Raw genomic sequence first — 27,960 nt, 5'->3', positions numbered from 1 at the left:
GATATAATTTTTATATTATTTGAAATATTTTATGTTATTGTATTGTAGAGTTTTATGTATGACTACAGTGGTAAAAGAAATATTAGTAAAGCTCCGGTAGGCTTGAAATCCTATTGTAACCATCTTTTTATATCATTATTTGTGAGTATTGTCTTTATTTCATATGACTATATTTCAGTATGTAGAAAGTGTTATGACTATATTTCAGTATGTAGAAAGTGTTATGACCATATTTCAGTATGTAGAAAGTGTTATGACTATATTTCAGGATGTAGAAAGTGTTATGACTATATTTCAGTATGTAGAAAGTGTTGTGACTATATTTCAGTATGTAGAAAGTGTTGTGACTATATTTCAGTATGTAGAAAGTGTTGTGACTATATTTCAGTATGTAGAAAGTGTTATGACTATATTTCAATATGTAGAAAGTGTTATGACTATATTTCAGTATGTAGAAAGTGTTATGACTATATTTCAGTTTGAAGAAAGTGTTATGACTATATTTCAGTATGTAGAAAGTGTTATGACTGTATTTCAGTATGTAGAAAGTGTTATGACTATATTTCAGTGTTAGAAAGTGTTATGACTATATTTCAGTATGTAGAAAGTGTTATGACTGTATTTCAGTATGTAGAGAGTGTTATGACTGTATTTCAGTATTAGAAAGTGTTATGACTTTATTTCAGTATGTAGAAAGTGTTGTGACTATATTTCAGTATGTAGAAAGTGTTATGACTATATTTCAGTGTTAGAAAGTGTTATGACTATATTTCAGTATGTAGAAAGTGTTATGACTGTATTTCAGTATGTAGAGAGTGTTATGACTGTATTTCAGTATTAGAAAGTGTTATGACTTTATTTCAGTATGTAGAAAGTGTTATGACTGTATTTCAGTATGTAGAAAGTGTAGAAAGTGTTATGACTGTATTTCAGTATGTAGAAAGTGTTGTGACTATATTTCAGTATGTAGAAAGTGTCATGACTATATTTCAGTTTGTAGAAAATGTTATGACTATATTTCAGTATGTAGAAAGTGTCATGACTATATTTAAGTTTGTAGAAAGTGTTATGACTGTATTTCAGTATGTAGAAAGTGTTATGGCTATATTTCAGTTTGTGTAAATTGTTATGACTATATTTCAGTTTGTAGAAAGTGTTATGACTAATTTCAGTATGACTATATTTCAGTATGTAGAAAGTGTTATGACTGTATTTCAGTATGTAGAAAGGTTGTGACTATATTTCAGTTTGTAGAAAGTATTATTGTAAGTGTAGCTGGTACTCAGAAAGATATGGTAGAATTAGCATTACTAGGTGAAGTTCTTTCATGTATTAAAGAAGAGAATCTACACCAATATTATGGTCAAAGCGTTGTTGGAACTTTCAGAAAATTTTGGAACTTTTTAAAGATGATTTGGGTGAGTATTGAGTAAAATACTGAAAAAATTTCTTGATACAAAATGCAATTAATTTGGGAGCCAACATTTTGATTAGCCAAAATTAAGATTGATCATGACAATCTGCGAATCAAATCAAATTGTATATTTTTCCTGCGAATTTTTTGCCAAATCTAGAAAACATAAGCCAACTATATAATCTTATGGAACTAGCGTCATTGTCTTCATTATAACAAACAACTTTTGAGTTATTCCCCTTGCCAAAATATATAGAAAAATTTCTTTTGATTGTGATAGAAGCTACAAATTTGGTCAAATTTTAATGACATTTTTAATACAAATGTATGTTGGTGAGATCTTGAGCAAATTTTTTTTTATATGGATAAGAGTTGTTTTTTGAAAAGAGAGTTGTTTAAAAACTAAGTTTACTGTACAATGTCTAAATTTAACAGGCTGCGAGACAAAGTGGAATTAAAACTAAAGAATATGAAGAATTTTTACCAAAGTTTAAAATAAATCTTGATCATGATCATGATAGTTTATATAAAGACATAACCAATCATCTACCTCTATATTATCAGGTATTGTTTACTTTCTTATTTTTATTCCTCAAAAAATTTCTCTAAATTGAGATACACTGTTCATTTTCTGGAGAATGTATCACTTTCTGTTGATACTTATATTAAAGATTAATGTAGATGTTACATTTATCTTTTTATATTTGAAATAGGGTGACTCAGTGATTTTTTGACACTTGCAGGCTAGCCTTAAAGGTCCAGAGTTGATCTGGATTGATCAGGTTTGATCTTCAAGTAATTGGTTAACTTGCTGTGCCTAGAGGTGCAGGGTTGATACCTTCAGATTACCCAGTGTTGCAACTGAAATGTTAAAAGGTTCTATTGTTTAGATGGGACATTAAACTGCTCAGAACTGCTCAGTCTGCTGTAGGCCAGGCCTGTGCAAGCTTTCTGCAAGGGCGGACCACATTTGAGGGATGCGAGTAGGCCGTGATTCATTTTGACGTCATACTGTAACAGCGCAGATATAATGGGTTTCGATATCAGAATAGGCAGGCCACACCGACAGTGACAAGAGCAAACAAGGCATTTGGTTGCGGGCCGCATTTCCCTCAAATTTTACATGACGTCGCAGGCCACACGAAATCATCTCGCAGGACGCAGTTGGCCTGTGGGCGGTAGGTTGCACAGGCCTGCTGTAGGCTGTAAACTTTAATATTTTAGGTGTATGCCACAACTATAATTAATGCTTCTAGATCTTCATCTTGGGCCAACGTCCTCATGTCCATTTTAACAAAAAACAGTAAAGGTAAGTATATTTTGTCATTTTAGTACCAAATGGACTAAAATCACTACTTTCTCTTTAACAGGCATTAACATTGTATCAATTGGAATCTTTTTGACTATGGTATGACTTTTACCACCTCTAAAAAATAAAACATCCCATATTAACATATCCCTTCCTTGACAAAATTAATAGATCTAATGATCTAAAAAAAAACAAATGTAACTAAAGTGTTAATTAGAGTATTGATCTAAATGACTAATGTCCATCAGCTGGCTTTATGCTGAAGTGTTAAAAGTGACTCTTAACCCTGAAGAGCTCATGATGTATTAGAAACACATTGTAACACAGTTGGTTAGAGCATGGGTTCTTTACATGACGTCATTTGCTTGGTCACATCAACCAAATGGTGGCTGTGGGTTCTTATCTCAGTTGGCGTGTGAAAGTGAAAAACCTTGAATAAGTCATCTTTGCTCATAATTCCAGTCGATCCAGCTGTAAATGGGTACTGATAATCCGGGAAAGATCAAAAAAATATTTGGTAAAATTCTTATATTTCAGTTTGGACTCAGGAACATTATGGTGATTTATCATTACTATTAACACAATGTATAGATGTTTACTCTGCTGAAGTACCTAATGCTATGCAAAATTTATCTAAAATTATAGCTGATTCAGGATGTAGAGAAGAATTTCTACAGTCTTCTGATCAAGTTAGTGTGTAGTATATGTATGAAATATTCAAATATTTTTGCTGACTTTACATGGACATTTTAGGGGGTTGATTTTAGTCTTGAATATATATGCTTCAACAGCAGTTGACCTGAGTTAAAGTGACGAGTGTTCCTTTTCTTTTTTTACCAATCATACTTTAGTTTCAGAAATGGGAATTTTTTAGCTGAGCTAATCAGTAATAGTGTTCACAGTTTACAGTCAAATCTATCTATGTCCAGAATTATCTGCGTTTTAATGTTAAAATGACGACTAGTCTATATGTTTTTTATGCCCACGTTGAAATATGGAGGGTATACTGGCGTCACCTATGTCCGTTGGTTAGTCGCCTTTAAGGCTACATGTCTCGAAACATAGTAAAATATGAATTAAAATATATTTTTCAGGAGTGTTTCCAACTCATACAAAACCATGCTGAAATTAAATCTAATTTAGAGAAATTTTTTACAAGACATGGCCATCGCTGTGTCAGAGAGGTACCAGTATAATTTGTTATAATTATTCTTTTGAGAACACACAGCTCCATTGGTTGTCTTGTTCAAAATCTAGTTAAGTTTTTGTGACATGCTTAATGGTTGCCTTGAGGGGGGAGGGGTTTCAGGGGCCATAAAATAACCAGGGGTACCACAAATAAGGCTTTCATTTTGTAAGATGATAAAAAATTTAATCAGTTATTTTAACATTGAATATGCTGTGAATTGTTTAAATTGAGCTCTATCAGCTGGTTAAGCAGATTTCTAGACCATTTTCAATGTCATATTATATGTTTGATTTATCAAGGCTGAATTCCAAGAGAAGTCATGGCAGTCAGAACCAACTAAATTAATGAATGTTTTAAAAGTATGTACTGTTTTAGTAGATCTTTTTTCTGTGCATCTGAAAAAGATGGTAGTTTTGTGTCGTAGACTACGACTTGTAGTCTTGAATATCAGGTGAAAGTCTAAAATTGGAATACAGAATCTTTTTTCCAACATGATGATCAAAGCTATAATTTGCAATGATCTGAATTATTTCAAGAATTATTATTGGCTAATATATTTTATTTAATGCTTTCAACCAATCAGGAGTTCATTATATTATCATTGTTTACCAAAGGGATGTTTTTGACATTACTTGTGAAAACCATTTATTAATCCCTCGACAATTTGAAGTCACTGTCCTGGAGAAATTTCCCCGATTCCACACACTTCACAGAGTTGCCCATCTTCATTAGTTCCTTTACTAAGGATATACTCTCAATAGGACTTAATTATTCTTCAGACTATTTTAAAGAGTAAATTATATGATAAACCTGATAAACCTATAAAGTCTGCTGATGAATTGGTTCAAGAATTAAAAACAGAATTATCATCCATTTCAAAGTAAGTGTTACTGAGAGGGATTCTGTTATGAAACCTCCTTATTGATCTGATACATAATGAATTTTTTCTGCAGTTCAATGAATGATTTACTCTATCAGGGAGTTCTGGGCAGGTTCCATCTGTTCCAATTCTAGGTGTCAATTGACGATATGGAACTGAATAGGTCATCAAAATTTACCTTTCTCCTACTTTCTCTGCCATTTTGAATTCTGTCTACACTTCTGTCTTCATGTCATTGCCCGTCTTCAATAGCTCACACGGTGCAGAAAAGTAAGACGTAAAACTCCATTCATTTCATTTTTTACACTTGCTCTTTTTTTTGTCAAATCTTGAACACAATCTGAAGTTCTGGTTGATTCCCTGAATACCGAACTAGCAGAACTCACCAACCAAATGCCAACTTTAAATAAATGACCAATGAAATGTCATCTCACTTCATGATTGACAGGCCTGGAAAGTAGTAAACCTCAGAAAAATCACAAAACGGCTGTAATTTGGGCAGATTGAATTAGGCCAGACAATATGGATGAATAACTACACACAAGTATATCTAATTACAGATGGATTATAAAGAAATTAATACCAAAAACTGGTAAAGGTGTAGGAGATAGAGAGTGGGGAAAGGTAGGCCATTTTTTTGATATTTGAAAGGTGTGATAAAGTGAATCTTGCTCACAGGACCACCTTTATTAAGAAATCACCTTCAATATGCAACCACAATAAAGCCCCCTCCCAACTTTTTATAGGCCCACATTATAATGTGGTTTGAATTTGACAATTTTTCGAGTTATTGCATCAATATTTGTTGGCTTGTGAACACGATAGAGGTGACAGTTTATGTCAGAATTTTATTAAATTTTCTGTGTACAAATTAGATTTTGGTATGATTTGACACAGTTTGGTGACTACTCTTGTTTACTGAAAATATATCATGAAAGAAGGCCCTTTTATTTATATGCAGCTTTTGTGATATTGATTGAAGACTAGAAAGGTGCTAATTTATGCTATCCTGACAAGTTTAGAAAACCTCTTTACAATCTCTTTAAGACCACAAATCTATTGTCCTTTCAGTCCATCTCTATTCAGTACAGTGAAGTTTTTAAGAACGCCTATTGGAAATTAGCACAAGTTTTATATGAAGAAGTATGTATATATATTTCATTAATTCTAATTGAAAAGTAATATTGCCTCTTTTTTGAGACACTGAAAGTGAGGTTCAAATAAGGTCATCCATTGAAAAGATGTTGTCATAGCTTAATCAATGATTTTAATGATGTAAAATATGATAAGTTTGAATTAATGAGGTTTGAGAAGGAGGCTTTAAAGGTGTCCATGTGGCGATAGGGTGCAGTGACACAACGTAACTTTTGTTTGATTGCATTAAGGGCCTTGTTCTGGATTAAATATGGCCTTGAATATGTGCTTGAATAAGGTCTATTATCGGAATTTAAGGCATACTATCCAAAGAGAGTACAATAACCTACAAAACAAAGTGGAACATCTAAACCAGCAATTTAATCTGAAAATAGGAATCTAAATCCATTGAATTACTAGTCTCAAACAAGTAGAAAGGATGTAAATAGATGTAGCCTAGTACATGAAAGGGAAATAATATTTATAATTGTTATGTATTGTAGCATAATATAGAGCTGTAATATTATTGTGTATAATTCTAGTGTCGTATACCAGATATAGACCTGATGTTTTATTTAACTCATTATGAAATTGGTGTATTGCTCAAGACCAGATCAGCTAAATTAATATTAAGGTAAATATGACTAATTAGAATTAAATCTCATTATTTATATTACCATCTGATAGAACTGTATTATTGCCATCAGGTTCTGTTTGATTCAATAGACAGAGTTAAAGGGGCAGTATGCAAATTTTTTATGAGTTTTTCATGTAAAGATTTTTTATAAAATATACTACGATTTACTTCTATGTATACACTTGATCAACTTGAATTTGTTTTAAAAGGGTTAATTAGAAATGGAGCCTACATGTTAATTAAGCAGTTTTTATCTCTCGATATTTGTAGTTGAAACCTTTAGAATAAGTAGGAGTAAATGTTTTTCTAAAATTTGGTATTTATTATATAGACCTTATTTTGAGAGTCAATCCATAATAAGAAGATTTATTTTTATTGTAGAGCTAACAGAAGAAGGAAAGTTCATGAAAAACAAATGGCTTTAAGATTTGTTAAAACTGTTTCAGGAACTCCTCAGATTGTAAGTTGATGGTGGATTTTACTTGATAAAATACCCTCTGAACAACCACTTCACAGGTTGCTTGGATGTAGCTAGTAGAGCAGCTACTAGTGTTGAAACGTTTAAGATAAAACTTTTGACATTTTATTTACATTTTGGATCTGGACACATTATTGAAAATATTTTCTATATATTGTACAGTATGTTCCTTTAAGCAAACTGGGTGTATTTGAGAACTTAGTCTTACCACAATGTTATAATTGATTTATCTGTAGGTAAACTTGGAAGATAGTCAATCAGAAGTAGAAGCTAATTTTACTTGGTCAGGTAATATTAAGATAACTTTTAACTTAGTACAATATTTTGTCTATGAATGTATACAAATCGTTACTTTGATACGATAAAATAATTTTCTTATCGAAATTGAATCATAGATAATTAATGTTGCTGAAATATGTATTTTTTCGCTCTAGATTGTCGGAAACTAACCTATTCTTATTCAGACCTGATAATTTATTATAATATTCTGTCTTGCTAAAAGAGAGAAACATAAGGATTGCGGTTATATGTGGATTTTCATAAATCTAATTAGTAAGCCTCAAGGTCCGCAAAGGTATTATTTGAAGGAAAAAATAATATAAATAATGTTATACACAAGTGGGTTAGGTCAAACTTGTTTCTAAAAGATTATTAAATGGATAATACCAGATGAAATGAACACAAATATTTGCTGACAATGCAATACAATGGTGTTTGACTAAGGTCAAGGTTGAAATTTGCTACCCACACAACATGGCGGCAGAAACTCAAAAATCGTTTTGTTTACATAGTTTTGACGAGTATCACACACAATAATAATTGTGTTGTATAAAATCTCCATATTTTTTCTTACTTTATAAAGGTATGCCAGTGAGTCAAGGTATTGGTGAAGGACCTGCTAGAGTTGTCACAAGTTTACAAGATGCTGGACAAATACAGTCAGGTGATATTTTGGTTGTGACATGCACTGATGTTGGGTGGTCTCCATATTTCCCATTGATAAAGGGGTTGGTAACAGAAGTGGGTGGACTAATTTCACATGGTAAGTTTTATAATTGAGAGCTTTAAAAAGTTTCCCAAAATTGCTTCCAAAATTTATTATATATAATATTTAGATGCTGTGGTAGCAAGAGAATATGGTATACCCTGTATAGTTAATATTGTATTATAAGATTTTATCATATATAATATTTAGGTGCTGTGGTAGCAAGAGAATATGGTATACCCTTTATAGTTAATATTGTATTATAAGATTTTATCATATATAATATTTAGGCGCTGTGGTAGCAAGAGAATGTGGTATACCCTGTATAGTTAATATTGTATTATAAGATTTTATTATATATAATATTTAGGTGCTGTGGTAGCAAGAGAATATGGTATACCCTGTATAGTTAATATTGTATTATAAGATTGTATTATATATAATATTTAGGTGCTGTGGTAGCAAGAGAATATGGTATACCCTGTATAGTTAATATTGTATTATAAGATTTTATTATATATAATATTTAGGTGCTGTGGTAGCTAGAGAATATGGTATACCCTGTATAGTTAATATTGTATTATAAGATTTTATTATATATAATATTTAGGTGCTGTGGTAGCAAGAGAATGTGGTATACCCTGTATAGTTAATATTGTATTATAAGATTTTATTATATATAATATTTAGGTGCTGTGGTAGTAAGAGAATATGGTATACCCTGTATAGTTGATATTGTATTATAAGATTGTATTATATATAATATTTAGGTGCTGTGGTAGTAAGAGAATATGGTATACCCTGTATAGTTGATATTGTATTATAAGATTGTATTATATATAATATTTAGGTGCTGTGGTAGCAAGAGAATATGGTATACCCTGTATAGTTAATATTGTATTATAAGATTGTATTATATATAATATTTAGGTGCTGTGGTAGCAAGAGAATATGGTATACCCTGCATAGTTAATATTGTATTATAAGATTGTATTATATATAATATTTAGGTGCTGTGGTAGCAAGAGAATGTGGTATACCCTGTATAGTTAATATTGTATTATAAGATTGTATTATATATAATATTTAGGTGCTGTGGTAGCAAGAGAATATGGTATACCCTGTATAGTTAATGTTCCTAAGGCTACTTTACAAATAAATTCAGGTAAATCAACTTTCTCTTAAAAAATTAAACTGTTCATTTAATACATTTTTGCCAAAAACAATTGATTGATGGAAATGGCTACCTTTCAGGCTTATTTTTAGGAATTCTGAATACACAATATTTATTGTCTTTGCTTTGTCTCTGAATATCACAAGCAGGGCTCTTAATTTATTTTTTTTTTTTTTTTTTTTTTATGATACATGTTATTCATATTTGTAGGTGATAAACTAGTTATAAATGGTACAGCAGGAACTGTTTCAAGAGTAAATTGATGGTTGTTTAAAACGGGTACTGTATTGTAACTATAAGTACTATATTAAGGTTGACCAGGATATCCAATTGACATTAAGGCATTTAATTTTTGATGGCACTTTTGTTTTGTAATATGAACCACATGTACAAAATCCTTAATTATTTAACATAGCAGTGAGCTGTAATATCCAGGGTATATTTTGATATTTTTTGTTAAATTATAACCAAATAACCAAAACAAAACCCATATATTTTTTGATACATATATTTTTTTGTGATAGAAGATATAGTTTACTCACAATTCCAGATTTTAGAAACCTGATTAATGGGACAGGTGTACCATTTTTTTTACATACATCATACTTTAGTTTAAGAAACGAGAATATTTTAGCTGGGCTAATCAGTAATAGTGTTCACAGCTAACCGTCGAAATTTGAGCCATCAAATCCATGTGTGTCCAGAATTATCTGTGTTTGAATGTTAAAATGACGACTCGTCAATTTAAGATACTTTGTGATGTATAGAAAAGACATATATAGAAATAGTGAGTAAAATTCCTAGTTTGAAGTTTTTTTAAAGTCATTATGTGCTTTTCGTACATTTCTAGTACTTCTGAAGACTATTTACTTATATTCAAGACTACAATCATCTCCCCAAAATGTCGCAACGGTCCCTTTAAGACTCCTCCTTTAAATAAAATTAGTTTCAGATGATTACTTTAGATATCAGAATTTTATTACATTACATATTAAGAAATCCTTATCTGGGAGACATTATTTGCATTTACTCACAAAAGTCTGATTTTGGTACTGTATTCTACAGTTCAAATTATATTTTTTACTTGTTCATTAGTTATCTAGCATTTAACCCATTTTTATGTGTAATGAAAAAATGAAGAAGGGATAATTTTACAGTGCATTTTGCTGATTGACATAATGTGTTAAGTTGTGGGCTGAGAAAGTTTATTGGCTCTTAACAATAATTAATCAATTGAAATTATTCTAGCTGAAAAAATATAGTCAGTAAGGTTTACATATTTAAGTATTACTATCTCATGGGATTGAGATCAAAATGTAAAGAATTGCATTTTGATAAAAAAAAAAAAAAAAATTTCTGCACATTTGACAGGTTGTTTTGAGTTTTAAAGTAGCAATCGCCAGTTATTTTTTGACCACAAAAGTTTTCCATCAAGTTAGTTGATCTAACATTTACTAAATGGTCAAAAGCATCAAAAACTAACTCAGTCCCGTCTACAAGAATGAATTGATGCTGGGGCTCAGATTTCATACTCAGAAAATTTGAACAATTACAGGCCCAGAGAACTCATTTCTGACCATTTTGAGGTGCCAAAAATGTATCAAAATGTTTATCTTTTTGATTTTGTACAAAGACACTGTAAATGAATCAATCTCTGCTGAACTGAAGAAGGTTTTGTTGGGACTCTATTCTCACTTTCTGGGGCCTATATTTTATAATTTTTTTATTAGTTTTAATTAACCTTTTTAATGACAATTATTTTATGATGCCTTTTAAATGAAATATAATGTATTTTATTTTTTTTAAATGTTGTTTGAAATTTCTCGACTATTGTCTTTTAATGATATGTTAACATTTATTTTGATTGCTGTTGAAATTTTAATGAAATATTATTACTCTAGAATAGAATACCTACTGCGTACTTAAAATCAAAAATGTGTATAGTTTAGCAAAGCTATTTGTATTGATAACCTAGAGCCAGTGGCATATTCAGCTCTCTTAATGCTCAAAATTCATCTCAGGAGTTTCACGACTTTTTAGAGGCTTTATTTGAATAAGAAAATGAATTACAAATTTTTCGTTTTTTGATTTAATGACAACAATTACATTCAATCCAAAAAATTAGTGTATTCATCGGCCACAAAAATTGGCCGGCCACTGAAGTAATGACGAAGTGTCAATTGCATCTCAGGCAATCTGAAATCCGGTTTTGAGTAGTTTCACCCTTTTGGACCTCGCCTAGGACGAGTTGACATGAAGACGAGTTGACTGGTATTCGCTGATGGTATGGATTTGCACCAGTCCAATTTTCAATCAGACGTCTGTATTTTTAACAATTCCCCCACAACTAGGTGTTTTATGATGTTACTATCGCAAAGGCCCACTTTTGTAATGTCATCGTGACGACAATGACTGCTTAGTCTTATTTGAATTGCAAGAATCACAGGCGTCAGACTGAAAATAGCCAATTTTAACCGATAGATTTTAAAGCCTACAGAATTTGAATGTAATAAACTCTATAATTGACTAAGACACTCTGAGATTTGTTCAATCTGATTACCATGACCACAAACATCAGACAAATAAAACAACCTCTTAATCTTTAGCAATCTAAAACCAGAATATCAGCGAGCTCAAAGAGTCTAATTAGTCAATTTAAAGCTGGTTAAGTGAACGTAAATTCGGCTTAAAGTTATTAAGAGTAGTACATGTAGATTTCAGCCGTCGACAAGTGTTAAATAGATTTGATTATTAAACAAAAAGGCATGTCTAAAATGTTTAACGGTCACTCCAGAGCTTTCAGTACAAAATGAAGCACACTTCATCCACCAACGACAAAAGCCTGTAACGTGCTGCAGACGACAATTCATAAGGATTTAAACAAGGAAAATGTGGGGAAGAAATGTTAAACATGCAGGTAAAAACTTTGGATTCGATTTGTGTATTTTAATCCCTTATGTTGGTAAGAGCGACACGTTTCAATTAGCGTTTATCTACAACAGATTTTAGATATTTTGTTCTTTTAGGCAAAGGCAAAAAACTCAGATCTACAAAGCCGTTGTGTCTGAACAAATCACAGATAGCGACACATATATCCAAAACGCTTAAGAGCTTTGTTAAGAGGATGCAAAATTCTGCTTCACTTCATTTACATTGATTGTAAAAAGTAAATTGTTCACGTACAGTATAATCATGTTTGAGTAAACAGTGGTATGTATTATCATGGGACCCATCATGTATGATCTTGGGACCCATCATGTATTATCTTGGGACCCATCATGTATTATCTTTGGACCCATCATGTATGATCTTGGGACCCATCATGTATTATCTTTGAACCAATCATGTATTATCTTTGGACCCATCATGTATGATCTTAGGACCCATCATGTATGATCTTAGAACCCATCATGTATGATCTTTGGACCCATCATGTATGATCTTTGAACCCATCATGTATGATCTTGGGAACCATCATGTATGACCTTGGGACCCATCATGTATAATCTTTGGACCCATCATGTATGATCCTGAGACTCATCATGTATTATCTTTGGACCCATCATGTATGATCCTGAGACCAATCATGCATTATCATTGAACCCATGGTCTGTATCACAAATAATACACGTTTTTTTAGTCAATGGATGTATACTGGGTGGTACATATTGCGATGTCCAGACACGCTCTTTAACATGTTTAACATTTTTACTGGGTTGTTTACCTTGTTAACTGTCACGAGTGTCTGTTTTAGTCATCAAAACAATATTGCAGTACTATTGGTATGATACAGCTAACACATTCTATCACTTCTGCTCTGAATATATTAAAAGTTTGTGATACGGTAGGAAGAATAATATCTGAACAGGGCTGTGGTTCAATCATGTATCATCCTAGGGCCCGATCATACATCATCTGTAGCGGGCCTATCATTCGTGATTTCGATTGCAAAGTTAATTTGACGAACCCCAACTGAAGTGGCCAATTAAAAATAAAAGCAAATAAAAATCGGAACGGAAGTTTGGTGTAATTTTAACGAGACTGATAATTGGGTATATGATACATACATTTATTATATATTCAATCCGTAAAGCAATACTATTTCATAATTATATAACGTTCGTATTTGTATTTCAGCGAATTACCTTAAAAGATGCTCGATCTCGACCAGTTTGGGTATCTCCAGATCAGAAGGCCGTGCTGTTAATAGTAATGATGTATCAGACTATAACCAAGCTTTACCATTTGAAGATATTCCTGGTCCTCGAGGTATCAAATATCTTGGAACTTTACATCACTATATGACTGGTAGATTAGATAAATATAAATATCAAGATATTTTAGAAGAATACTTTTCTAAATATGGTCCCATCTTTAAAGAAACACTATTTGGTAGCACCATAGTACATGTTTGTGATCCGAAGATGTTCGAAGTTATTTACCAAGATGAAGGTAAATACCCAGAGATTGAGCCTCTTGTGGAACCGTCGCAAAAGTTTCGCGGAGAAGGTGATTTGTCTTTAGGTCTTGGGAACTCAAATGGTGAAAAATGGTACAATCTTCGAGCAATCGTACAAAAAAGCATGCTGAAGCCCGCGGAAGTTTCCAGTCATCTTCAAATTATAAACGAGATAGCTAATGATTTCGTGGATAAAACTTTACATAAAGGATATAGTGACGATTTTCTTTTGGATACTTCAATATGGAAGCTTGAATCTGGTGGTGCATTAAGCTTCGGTAAGCGACCCGGGTATCTTGAATGTGGATCGGCTCAGGAAATGGAAGCTATGAAGCTTGTCAAGATGGTGGATAATACGTTCACTTTAGCAACAGATTTAAAATTCTCGTTTCCTTTATACAAGTATATTAAAACACCAGCTTATAAAGCCTTGCTTGACTCGGAACAGTATATTAATGACGTCACTTCCGTTTATCTTTCCGAAACCTTAAAACATATTGAGACAGAACTTGAAAGGACAGACGACTTCAATGACATTCAAAATACTTATCGTTTTCTATATTCATTGTTAGGTCATAAGAATTTATCTAAGAAAGATATGGAAGTGATAGTATTATCAATGTTTATAGATGGACTAAGAACCGTGGTTCCTGTTTTAATATCAGTTTTATTCTGTTTATCACAGTCTCCTAGAGTCCAGGAGAAACTGTTCACAGAAATCTACAACGTGTTGGAAGACAGAAAATATATAGCAGCATCTGATATAGCTCAATTGCCGTATCTGAAAGCCTGCGTCAAAGAGACGTTTCGGTTGTATCCAATTGGTCTTGAAATTTCACGAATCAACCAAAATGACATGGTTTTAGGTGAATACAAGATTCCATCCGGTACAAAGCTAAATTTAAACAATTTTGTCTTAAATAGAGATCCAAATATATTTGCCAATCCAGAAGCATTTGTCCCCGAGCGATGGTTGCGCGGTTCGGAACATGCCGTGGACGCACATCCCTATTTGCTGCTACCGTTTGGTAGAGGACCTCGAATGTGTGTAGGAAGAAGATTCGCCGAGCAAGATCTTTATGTTTTAATCAGTAAACTTATTCAGAATTGTGAACCTCACTGGACAGGCGAGAAATACGAACATCAGTTCAAAATACTAGTGTATCCAGCTTGCCCAGTAAAATTTCAGTTTAAACCTCGTCAAAGTTCATCTAAGTAAAAGTTTGATTGATTGTAATAATAACAACGACTTACATTGAGCATGACGTTATCATGTTAACGGGCTTAAGCAGTGGCGTTTCTAGGGAACATTAGTTGAAGGGACCGTAAAGGGGCCATAAAATATTCTAGGGGGGCCACAAGCTATTCTTTCACTATGTAAAGGTACAGGTGCTGTATTTCCGGGGGTCAATTTGGACCTTGCATGTACAAATAGTCTTCAGAACTACACAAAATTTAAAAAGTGTACGAAATTCCTTCAAATAGACCTCAAACAAGAAATTTGGGTTAATTGCTTTACAAGAGTTACCTCCCTTGATATAGGAATTATGTTTTAAAGAAAAGTATAATTCGACACTCTTCATGTCTTTCGCGCTTGTGTTAATATTTACAAAACAAAGCGTAAAAATGATTATGTAGAAGGCTACTGAAAGGGCTGATCGCCTGACTTCATGAATAGATACTATCTCGGGCCCAAATACGAAGTTTACCTGCAACAATTAAACACGGTAGAAATAGTGCGGACATAATTAAAGTATGGAGGGTTTTTCAAGACATTAAACATTCTTTCTATTTTCATTTTTTTTTCTGAATAGTCATTTGTTCCCTTTTTTTCCTTTTTGAGATATGAATTCCTTTTATTTTTTATTTTTGTTCTCTGATAAGAATTTTTGTTTTCACGTAATCAGTGGCTATACTATAGGGACTGGTTGGACAAAGTCCGTCCGAAAAAAAACCCCGAACCATATAAAGTCCACGGGCCCCACTCATGTAGTTAAGCCACTTCACGTAATTATGTTTAACCATAATGTATTACTCTATGGTATTGAACTGTTATGGACCTATATGATAAATCTAGTTTATATCTTATACGACGTTTATCTGAATAATCAATATCAGCATCAAACTACCAACATTCAAATATACTAAATTATACATTAGCAATAATTATAATCGACCATGCATTACTATTAATTTGAATAATTGGTTGAATATGGTTTTATAATTAACGTTCCGTATGGACGTTTCATGGAAATTATTCTTTGTTGACAATTGGATGAAAGAGAAGTTTTGATCAATTTTCTCTTTTCAGCATCTCTTTTTACTGTTCTTGTTCGACAATTCTGTTCACTGTTCTGTTTGACATCTCTATTCACTGTTCCATTCGACATCTCCGTTCGTTGTTCTGTTCAACAAAATCCCCGGTTTGTTGTTCTGTTTAACATCTCTGTTTACAGTTCTGTTTTACATCTCTGTTCACTGTTCCGTTCGACATCTCTGTTCGTTGTTCTGTTCAACAAAATCCCCGGTTTGTTGTTCTGTTCAACATCTCTGTTTACAGTTCTGTTTTACATCTCTGTTCACAGTTCTGTTTGACATCTCTAAACACTGTTCTGCTAGACATATCTTTTGACTGGAATGATCTATCAAATGTCCATTTTCTGTTTGACATCCCTGTTCGTTGTTCTCTGTCCAACATCTCTGTTCACAGTTCAGCTCAACATCTCTGTTCACTGTTCTGTTTAACATTTCTGCCTACTGTTCTGTTCAGCATCTCTGTTCACTGATTAATTCTATATTTCTGCCCCCTGTTTTGTTCGACATCCCTGTTCATTGTTCTGTTCGATATCTGTGATCACTTTGTTCAACATTTCTGTTTTTGTTCTCTGAAACATCTCAGCTCATAGTTCTGTTTAACATTTCTACTCATTGCTCTGTTCGACATCTCTGAACGCAGTTCTGTTCACAATATCTGTTCACAGTTAGACATCTCTGTTCACTGAAATGATCTTGCAAGCAGTCAACTTTCGTTCTGTGATAGTATACAGATTCAATTTTAAGGAAACTACCACGAGCGACATAAGATGATATGTGTCAAATTGTATAACAAGGAACATACAGTGATTTATAATAGTGGATAGACGAATGAAACCATTGAGCGTATATTAATAATAGTATAGTTACTAATTAATTTATTGATTATTATCTTGACTTATTGACATCACATCTAAAATAAACAAAACAACTGTGATTCTTTACCACTGATTACAAAGGCTACAAACAGTATAGATTCTCTCTTCACTACGTTTTAATGGACTGCTATTTAGAGATTCGGCTATTTGAAATAGCCTATAGTCAAATTACATTAACGTGACATTACAATGACGTGCACAAAATGGTTATTGTAGATTTTGCAGTTTTCTTGCCATAACCTCGACCCTGAATAGACCCAGTTTTTTAGTTTCAAAAATACTAATTAGCGTATGCTTAGGCAACGATTCATTGCTTGTCAGTGACTGACACTTAAGTGAAACGAAATGAATGCCTGAATTAGCCCAGGGTGGTAGGTTACTACAAAATTACACTGATAAACCTATATGTTTATTGCGTTTATGTCTGCAATGAATCTTAATTATCTGAGTACATCTTTAAAATGAGCTCGTTCTTTTCGGGTAAGACGCGACAATTTAATTGTCTGAACTAGTACAGAAACAATACAGACTAGTTTACAATTCTCAGTGTCAAGAAGTATTGATTTAGAATTGAAATAAATAAGAAATCTGCCGTATTGTCGTATGCTTGATTGAATACAGAGGAAGCCTGTTTTTAATGTAGAATAGAAGGTTACCACGCCACAAATAATTCATTAAGTCCACAGAAACATTGAATGAACGACAGAAAAGAATAACTAATTATTAACTGGTCAACTGTTCGTCTTATTATTAATAATGTACTACATAGACAATAAACAATATTGTTTTGAACAACACGAAGGACTTCCAGGAATAGTCCAAGATTGTGAATTCATTTTCTTTTTCATTGGAATCCTTGTCATGGGTTGTCTTATTGTTGTCATCAGCGACAATCTCTCTATAGCTATGTTTACCAAAACCTTTTATACCCTATTTAACTGATTCCCAAAGTGGCCGTCATACAATAACGATCTCCAGTTGCGTATGGTTGCCAATAATTATAACGGTTATATGTTTCGAACGCAACTCTCTTGCAAGTTGTGGGTTGCATTCGGAACTCATGGCCACTTTCATTATTCGCAACCATACACAACTGTCTATGTTTTTTCTTTCGTTCGTCAGACCTACAAACGATTGTAATATGAAACGACTATCCTGTGACGTTTGGGTTATAAGATATCATATACATGACCTGTTGCAGAACTCTAGCGGAACTTTCACGACCCATCGTTTACCAGAAAATTACATATTTTTGCCCTATTGATATGGATGATTGCAGAAAGCTTGGCACTGCAATATTCTAAAACCTCATTTTCACAATGTCAACCTATTGTCAACTGTGTTTTATACCTTGACTGCAATAACCTTTTTTTTTATTGCGAAAGTTTGTAAATGAAGTGATTTGATTGGATTGTACAGCGAATACAGTCAGACAGAGAGCCTGTAAGCAATAAGCCGTAAAAACTACAGTCTCCTTGTCGAGGTCTCTGTGGTTGGATTCGCTAGCGTACGTACATTCCAATGAAATCGCCATTCTGATTCTGTGTTTCAGGAAAGGTGGTTAAAGCAGCCAAGGTATAAGACGAAGTTCGTATTAGCTTGACATTGTGAAGAGGTCAAAACCTATGCTATTAAGGTTGAAAAAAAAAAAATCAAAAGTCTGTCTGCTAAATATTTTATTACGCTTTGTTACATATTCAGTGTGTAATGACTAACAAGAGAAATAGATGGTTGGATTGATCTCTTGATTTATATTGAATTTTCCTTTTGTATCCTGGAGATCTTAAAATAGTTACCGCGTTCTTCTCAAAAATACAATTTTCATGAGATATACATTTCCCAACGTCTGTGTCAGTGAGAACTAGATGAGTGGGGCCCTTGGAGTTCAGTGGGTTGGGGCCACTGCCCCGGGAATTTCTTTTTAACCATTTGTACTCCTGCGTTCTGAGACCCCTTTGCAAGTCAATTTAATGTCTGTTAATGGACCATTAGGGATGGGTGCCCATGGACATGGTTCAGCCAGTACGTATATGGTTGTTGAGTCATATGATCTCTTTAAAGGGTGACAATCTGACAAATTTGGTTATAATGCAGATTCAGATGTTTTGTTCCATGTTTAGTCACCTTGTTTTGGAAATAGATATAGGCACATCCTATTCAAGAAAAATGTACAAATTCAAATTCCTCAAAATACCAAAAATTTTTCTCAACTTTTTTTCTCAAAATAGCCATCTTGTTTTGGAAATAGATATAGGCCTACTGTCAGTTTAAAAAAGAAAAGAAAAACATTGAGTTTTTCATAGAAAATAAAAGTAAAAGATTATCATATTGGCCAAACTTTGAGAGTTTCCATAGAACGAAGAACACAAATTTTCAGAGAACAATTATGTGGCCATCTGGTATATTAATGAGTATAAATTGCAAAAGTCTGGTTATAGACTGTTGATATTAATACAATATTATGTATACATATAGATAATTAATACGCAATGTTATATATAAATAATATATATAGGAATGGTTATGTCATACTAATAATCACAGTTTAAGTGTTTATGTAAATCTATACTGGGAAGATTTCTACTGACACAATATGCCTGAGATTTTTGGTTGCTTGCTACTGTAGGTCAGGGCTTTTCAACCATTTTCTTTCCATTACCTCTTTCAAGATCCATGACCCAGGGTTCAATCCAGGCTTAGGTCGAGATATTACCTTTGGATTTTTCAACCCGGTTTCCTCCTATCAGTGATATAGGTTAGATGGGCTGGCATGGAAAAAGCGTTTTGTCAATAAACCAAGGCTCCGTGTGCTACAAGTTTTGCATGTTAAAGATCGCTCGACAGTTGAAAATAAAAAAGAGCAGGCTTATGCCAATGTCTTGGCAAAATTTCCCTCATTGCACAATGCATGGTGTTGTCCGTTTTCATTAACCCACAGTCATGGTGCAGAAAAACTCAAACTTAATTTCATTTATTTCAGGATCCTTGATCGATTGCATTACCCCATCCCAATTATAAAGCCTTACTATTAAGTGATCTTCTCTTATTTTTTAATGTCGGAAATCGAAAAAGAGCAGGCTAATAACACTCTCCTGGTAAAATTTCCCTCATTGTACCCCGCATGGCGTTGCCCGTCTTCGTTAACCCACATGGTGCAGAAAAGTAGGACGTAAAACTCCATCCAATTCATTGCATTTCGTATTTTATTTATGTCGAGGAATATAGATTGACTGAAAAGAATTGTCTAAGCAATTTATGATAGACTGCAAAGCGCATCATTACCCACCAAATATTTCAAAATTAACACCCTCCTCCCAGGTTGAAAACCCCTGCTGTAAATGACTTTGAAATTTCTGTTATTTGACCAATAAGTCATTTGTTTATTCTTTTACTCGCGCTTTTTGGGAAAATTGACAACATTGTTTTCTGAAATTAGGTAGCCTAATCTTTGAACATCTTGGAAAACTTTCAGATTTGCTTTTACCCGAATTGGAGGACCACTTATAAGCTATTTTAATAAAATCTCTCCTGTCTAAAATTTGTTTATCCTAATTATTTATATTTCATCATTTCATCGACAATTGCTGTCCCAACTGAACTCTACACTTATATTGCATTAAAATTAAGGTTGGTATTAAATCTCAACTTCACAATCCCAACAAACCGGAAGTTGAAAATTATTCCCCGAAAATGAGTAGTGCTAATAATATGGTCCATTGATTTTTATAGAGCAAAAACATTGATTTTTTGAAGAAAAAAAATGCGATTGCGATACCATTTTAAATCCGAAAAGGTCGACATTTTTAATCAATTGGGGTTTATTATTCATTTTACCCTTTGCAGATATTTCTGGAAAAACCAGTACACCACTTAAAAGAAATAGTGCTTAGATAAGTTGTGTTAAAGGGTGGTTCTCCCAAATTTCCATGCGTCTCTGTAGTTTCCGGAACTGATCTATTTGATCTAATCGGGCGTTGACATCCACGCAATAAACTCGTGAAACAATTTGATGTTACGTTTAGGGCACCTTAAACTCTTTAAACTGGCATACTAGAATCATTTCCTTGAAAAGTGGCCGACGTATATTAGATCAACATAACCTTAGCATCAATGGTATAACAACAGAAATTATTTGTCGACAGACTAAAAACTACATGTCGTAAACACAATACCATGTGAAAGAGATTATTTGAGGACGCGGCGACCCATTACTACTTATACCATTCCTTTTAATATGTCGGTTGCAATAACTTCAAAATATGGTCAAGTGTCAAACTGGGCGATTGATATGAGGAGTATAGGAAACTACCACCAGTTATTTAGTTGATTATTATCATCAAAGGTTATTATTCGTATAAGTTGGACTGTATATGAAACACTATATTATTACTGTTTTATTGATCTATATACATCGCCTCTATTGTCCTGGGGCTGTTGTGTTCCACATATTCGCCGCTTTGTTTTTAGTAATGATCTCTATTATATCGAGCTTTTGTTGAACGGGAAATCAACACCGTGATTAGACAGGTGTCACACGAGCTGTCCGACACAAAACAATCTGTCAAAGACCCGCAGTTCGTAGTTGATATCAGGTTGTGCTATAAGAACTATACTGTCAAGTCTTGCTAGCAGACGACTCGGTATTCTTACGCGACTGTTTTAACGTGTTGTGAGGAACGCAATAGTGTGTTTGGGGTGGAGTACTAGCCATTGATTCTATATATTACCCAGTTTTTTATTTACACGTCTGCTGGGTTTGTGTGGAATAAGGGAACAGTTGTTCGAATTTGAACGCAATTGTCTCGTTAAGTGCTACCAGACCTATTATTATTGGCGGAGTTATACCACGTACCAAGGGACACTAATACCAGACGAGACAGAATGGTAAGTCAAATACCGTTTACTCTGTAAACAAACTTTTCATTGCATGTCTGTTTCTCAAATTACTTTTCAACTTTTAATTTTGAGAGTGTATGCTCATGTATTCTTTCAGTATTTGTCTTAGAAAAGTAGTTCCTGAAAACACTCGTGGCCGTAGCAGACGATGCTTATTGGGTGGTTTACAATCGTGAAAACATAAAAAACGGGACGTTATATATCACGAATCAGTAAAGTTTATGCCAACGTTTCTCAAGTGTTACGAAGCACTACTTCATTAACGTTTGTTATTGATATACCCACATGATACTTAAATATATAAATACACATATGTTTGTTTCGCAAGCTATTTGTATCAAAGTATATGAGAAATGTCGACCCATTACCATAACGGCATACGAAGTCATTAACATTGTAGCCTGCCTGGTTGTTTGTTAGGTTTATTTGAACTTCGCAGCACACTTGATGCTTAGTCAAACGAAAAGAAAAGTTTATTGTCTTTTTCAACGACAGACTGAACAAATTCAAGACAACATCATTTGTGTTTTCTTTGATTGCTGTTCCAATCTACGGATTCCAGTCAGAAACTCGATATGTCTGTTTGTGATACAATTTAATATTCACGATTCACCGAATCCAGAGAGCAGATCACCATGATAATTTCATAAAGGCATGAGTTGCGAAGGAAAGTTGAAAACTATGGTAATTACTTTTTAATTTACCGAACCGCGACCTCTTAAAATGGCCGAAATATACAAAAAATGAGTGGAGAAGTGAACCAAAATGGATTTAATGAGGTTTTTTCGTGTCTTAAATTTTCGTAACTGTGATTGTGTTAAAATGTCCAACAAAATTGAATGGGAAAGCCGACATGCTGTTGGGGTCTTAAATTCTGAGCTACTAGGCCTACGGTGTAACACTTTTTTTGAATGCTCAAAGTTACCCGTAGAAAGTTGGGCAGAAACACCGAACTTCATGGCGTCAACAAGGTTTTTTCTATATTTATACTTAAATTCCCAAACATTTCATCTTTGGTCCAATAAGTGGTCTCATAATTGTTCCGATGATTGGTCGAAGTGTACTCATAATTCTTCGAATTGTGGTCTTTTAAATTTGTTCGAATGAAGTCCGAGAGATCTCATGATTTGTCCAAGTAGTCTCATAGTATTGGCCTAGTGGTCTCATAATTATCGGTCCGGGTTTATTCTTTCAAGACATCTTCGTATTAGATTTGTTTCGAGAGATACACATCTTTAATCTATTTAATAAGACTAGAACAGAATGACATTGTAAAGACTAGGTTATCCTTAACGACTTACAAATAGTAATCGGCTTAAAGAGCTCGTGATGGAAATTCTTCCAAATCCATCTAATCCTATATCCGCTGCATCATTGAAATTAGGACGACTGTACTGTTATTAAAGACATCTCTTGTGTTCAAGAACTTAATCCGCTCGTCTGTTCGTGACAATTGAATTCACAAGATGAATGTTGCATTTTCCAGTTTGATTTTAGTTAGTCAGCTTTCAATAATCGGTGAAATAAGTCAAAAACACTGCGGCAGACTTCTGTGTTGCTTTAAGCATCCATGGGGCTTCCGAAAACGGAATGTACTTCACTTTCTAGTTTGATGGTATATTAATGAACGGTATTTGGGAAACACACTCAATAGACACATATTTTTTTAAATTGCTTGTCGAGATAGTTTCTTTTAGTGCTTGTATCTGGTGATGCCCATGACCTTTTCTTTAAAAATCAAGTCAGTGAGGTCCAAGCTTAACAAGATCCTTACCAATGACTGGTTGGGACTTTAAATAAAGTGCTCTAAATAAGTGGGACTTAATTCACTGGTTCCCAACCTATTCAGCCTTCACATCCCTGGAGCAATCATGTGGACCTTTCACACCTCCAAAAAGTTGTTGTTTCATCCATATATGCAGCATGTGATGATGTGAGGTGCTCTCTCAACTCAAAATAAATTCTTCTCCTACACCAGTTGGCCACACCCCTGACACCCTAGTCCCACACCACCAGGTTGTGAAAACACTCCAGGTTGGGAACCAGGGCCTTTATTGCTTCATTTGAGATTAATGGTGTTTCAATACCACAGTGTCACTATCTGCTTGCTAGTTGGACACGATAATTTCGTATGGGACAGACCACTATCACAAGATTGACCAGTTGTCAACCAGAGGAGAGAAGTAGGACGTAAAACCTATTTTATTTCACTTCTATTGGTCTATAACAATTGATCGTATTTTCTAAATTGTGTGAAAGTATTTATTAATTTATTTTTCAATTCACCAATGTGTTCAACAGCGCCATATGCTGACTGCTTGCTTGCTTTATATATAAAATATTAATTTTTTATCGATCTTTATTTGTTAAAGACACATTTGACCCCAATTTCATTCAGACCGTGATAATTATTGTTTGTTAAAAACGTGGTATAATGGTTTCAGCCGTAGAAAATATAGTAATGGTAATGGATGTGAAGAAAAACTGGCATTTACATTACGAGTTTAGAAACATCATTTGTCGAGACTATGAAGTTTTACACGATAATAGTATATTGCCAAATTTTGAGACTTCTGATTCTGAATAGAGAAACTGCCTTGAATAACTAAATTTTTATATTTGAGATTAATGGTGGCTCACTGTTATCGTGTCAGAATCTACTTGTTAATTGGTCATTATTTGCAGCTTGGACACAAGTTAGTTGACTTGACTTAAAGATGGGTTTCCTAATTTTTTTTAGTGTCAAATTAAGCAAACTAATTTATTGGTGTTTCTAATGAATTATCATGTATTCTTAATAATATCATTATGTTATTATTGTATATAAGAGTTTTAACCAATCATAAATGTCCATGAATGTACAGTCTGGATAAAAAAAAAGACTTTTTGACCTTTCTTGATCGGTCACTCGTTGGAATTCTGCTGGTAATTCTCTTCTAATTTAGCTAATTATGAATTAATTATAGACATGTGACATAAACTGGTATTTTTCCAAGTCATTAGAACACCTGTACTTTCTATTCATATAAGTGTTTTCATTATGGGAACCCATCTTTAAATAGAAGTGTTCTAGCACACTTGGTAACCCTTCCTTTACAAATGGGCTATTGTATTATAGATATTAAGCATGCATAATCATGTGCTAAATTCAGAAATATATTTCCAATTAAGTACAAACAAAAACTACCAAGCCTTTAGGTTAAGGTCTACTGATATAGAAGTTTCTATTGTAAAAATAACATTAGCCATAGGTAATGCACACTTATATAGAACTGTAATCATAATTGACCTAGTGAATATTTGCCCGATTCAGTCAATGCACTTACATGTTTCCATTGGTATACAATTTGATTTTGACGCCTGAAAGTACCCACAGCGTCCTTAGTTTGAGTCCATACACTTACCAAATCAATCATTAGATGCGGTTTAACTTTGGCACCTGGAAATACCTTATAAACTACATACGACAGAGACAATGCACTTATTAAATTGATCAATTTCATTGGGATACTGCATGGGCGTGTCGTCGGAAAGTATACCCGAAAAGCTCTTAGATTAAGTCTCTGCACTTACTAGAACGCATTTTCCTCGAAACAATAGTTCAATAATTGAGTCATATTTTTTCAAATGGGTGCGGTTTGAAATTATCCAACCGAACTTACTACATCAATTGTTGCCATCGAAATGTGGTTTAACTTTGACACGGGAATATATTTTCTTTCCATTCGTGTCATATTCATCACCTCTGGAAAGTAGGAAAATTCTTAGTGGAAAGTAGTAATTACCACTTGTTACGTATTCGATACATTTCTTATTTACACTTATTATTTATCCGAGTAGTAACGAATGCAACATAGAAATAAAAGAAAGAAACAACTATAGCTTACAAGTATAACAACTAAGGTTCACAGTTAAGGATTATCCGTACCCATTTATGTCTGGATGGACTGGAATTAGGAGCGAAGATGACTTATTCAAGGTCATCTGACTATCACACGCCGATAGACAATTGAACCCACAGCCACCATTTGCCAGACAATGCTCTAAAGTATTGCGTAATGGATAAGATAAGAAAGTACCCAATGAACTTTTCGATTGAGTCAATGAAATCACGTGAGTCAGTGTACAACTTATATGCATTATTGTATACATTGGCTTTTATGACAATAGGCGACCGCACACAGAAACAACCCCCCACCCCCATCCTAACAATGCTTCGTGTATGACTTAATGAAACTCAGAAATTAAGACGCATATTAATGATGCAGAGAAAAAGTATTGGGCTAAAATAGGTTAATTTTTCAATGCAAACTGAATATAAATAACACGCAATGCATTTCATTTGTAGTGCCATTGTGTTTTATCTATTCGTTATTCAAGCCAGTATAATGGAAACAATGAACGGCAATGATATATCAATACAAATTAGATTTGGTATGGAATGAAAACCATACGTTAGTGCCATTTAGCTATTTAGTCATAACTGTACAATTTATCCCCCGGGGCCCTGTACTGATACAAGGACTATACCGAAAGCAATAAGATACATTGATAGAAATGAATACTATAAAATGGAATCGATTAATTTCTATAATTATATTAAACATGTTATAATCCAAATTGTTCTGAGTTTTCTTCTGCCACCTGAGGCTTGTCTATTTATTGTAATGTACCCCAAGTGACTCGAGTTTAACGAGATACCAATTTATCTCCATCCGTAATACGTTGGACTACATACTGCATAATATAACAACCAATTGGTTCTGTATTTTGTTAAAGAGATTCTTAATTTTTATGTTTAGGGACACTGATAGCATCAATTTTCACCATTCAATTTTGAATCCTGTAATTCAGAAATCCACAGAAATTAAGTTTATGATGGCGTCACTAATTGCAGAATATGCTTTATCACATAAGGCCCTTCCCGATTAGTGACGCAATCAAACATTTAGTTTTAGTGGAATAGCAGGAACTACAGACGTCTGATTGAAAATTGGCATGGTGCATGTTGCTGTCAGTGTCCCCGATACACATAAAAAAATTAGAAATCTTTTTTACACTCCCATTAATACAATATCTCAGAATGGTGCCCTGTTCTAATAAACATATTTTAACAGTGTTTAATATTGGTAAAAAGTATGTATTTGCATATAACATATTCAATAATAGCCTCTTTCACCCAGCCCCACTTTGTCTACGCACAACTGCGACGAAACATGTATCCTCGTCGTAGACAGAAGTCAGAGACTATGTGGAGATATTGACTCGGAAATATATTAACAGTGTCAAATTATGTTAAAAAGAAGACATGTAAAATATATTAATTTGAATATATACCAATATGATACCATTATTGTAATCCTAGACACATTAACATCAATATTAGCAATGTTCCCTAATGGTAAAACTTAGACACTTGAAATATATCAAGATGAATATATACTAATGATATTCCTTGGTGGTAAAAGTAGATATATTAACACTTGTATCATCTAATAATGGGGAAAAGCAGACACTTAAAAATTACATGGAGATAAATTGTTAAAGGTAGACACTTATTGATATAAAAAAACATGTACACATATTAACAGTGTCGCATTCTTGACATTTGAATTATATTTACATGAAGTAGACACAATAACATAAATATACTGACGGAATGGTAAAATGTAGACATTTGAAACATATTAACAGTATCATATTCTTGACATTTGAAATATATTTCATGAAATTAGACACAATAACATTAATATACTGACGGTATCCCCTAATTGTAATACGTAGACATTTGGAACATATTTATAGTATCCTGTAATGATAAAAGTAGACACATTAACATAAATATACTGACAGTATTACCTAATGGTAAAAGTAGACATTTTAAACATATTTATAGTATCCTGTAATGATAAAAGTAGACACATTAACATAAATATACTGACAGTATCCCCTAATTGTTATACGTAGACATTTTAAACATATTTATAGTATCCTGTAATGATAAAAGTAGACACATTAACATAAACATGCTGACAGTATTCCCTATTGGTAAAAGTAGACATATGAGACACATTAACATGACAGATCCCACAATGGTAAAACATAGACATTGGAATATATCAAAGTATTTAGGGTATCCCGTAATGGTACAACTAGACAATAACATAAATATACTGACAATGTTCGTTAAATGGTAAAACGTAGACACCTTTTT

General features: G+C 33.3%; 2 protein-coding genes across 2 annotated transcripts; one reads left to right on the top strand and one right to left on the bottom strand.

The window, feature by feature from the left end:
• Positions 1-154: 154 nt before the first annotated feature.
• LOTGIDRAFT_122647 (hypothetical protein) lies at positions 155-562 on the bottom strand (the record flags this gene model as incomplete). The annotated part of the gene is made up of 1 exon (XM_009060217.1): positions 155-562. A coding segment is annotated over one exon (408 nt), but the record flags the coding sequence as incomplete, so codon positions are not given.
• An 11,527-nt stretch (positions 563-12,089) lies between these two features.
• LOTGIDRAFT_163695 (hypothetical protein) lies at positions 12,090-14,878 on the top strand (the record flags this gene model as incomplete). Its single annotated transcript, XM_009060216.1, has 2 exons — positions 12,090-12,117; positions 13,338-14,878. 2 exons carry the CDS (start codon positions 12,090-12,092, stop codon positions 14,876-14,878), a joined length of 1,569 nt encoding a protein of 522 aa, XP_009058464.1.
• Positions 14,879-27,960: the final 13,082 nt, after the last annotated feature.

Source organism: Lottia gigantea (assembly GCF_000327385.1).
Source record: "Lottia gigantea unplaced genomic scaffold LOTGIsca_41, whole genome shotgun sequence".
Taxonomy (NCBI): Eukaryota; Metazoa; Mollusca; class Gastropoda; family Lottiidae; genus Lottia; species Lottia gigantea.
This window is presented reverse-complemented; position numbering and strand designations above follow the sequence as displayed.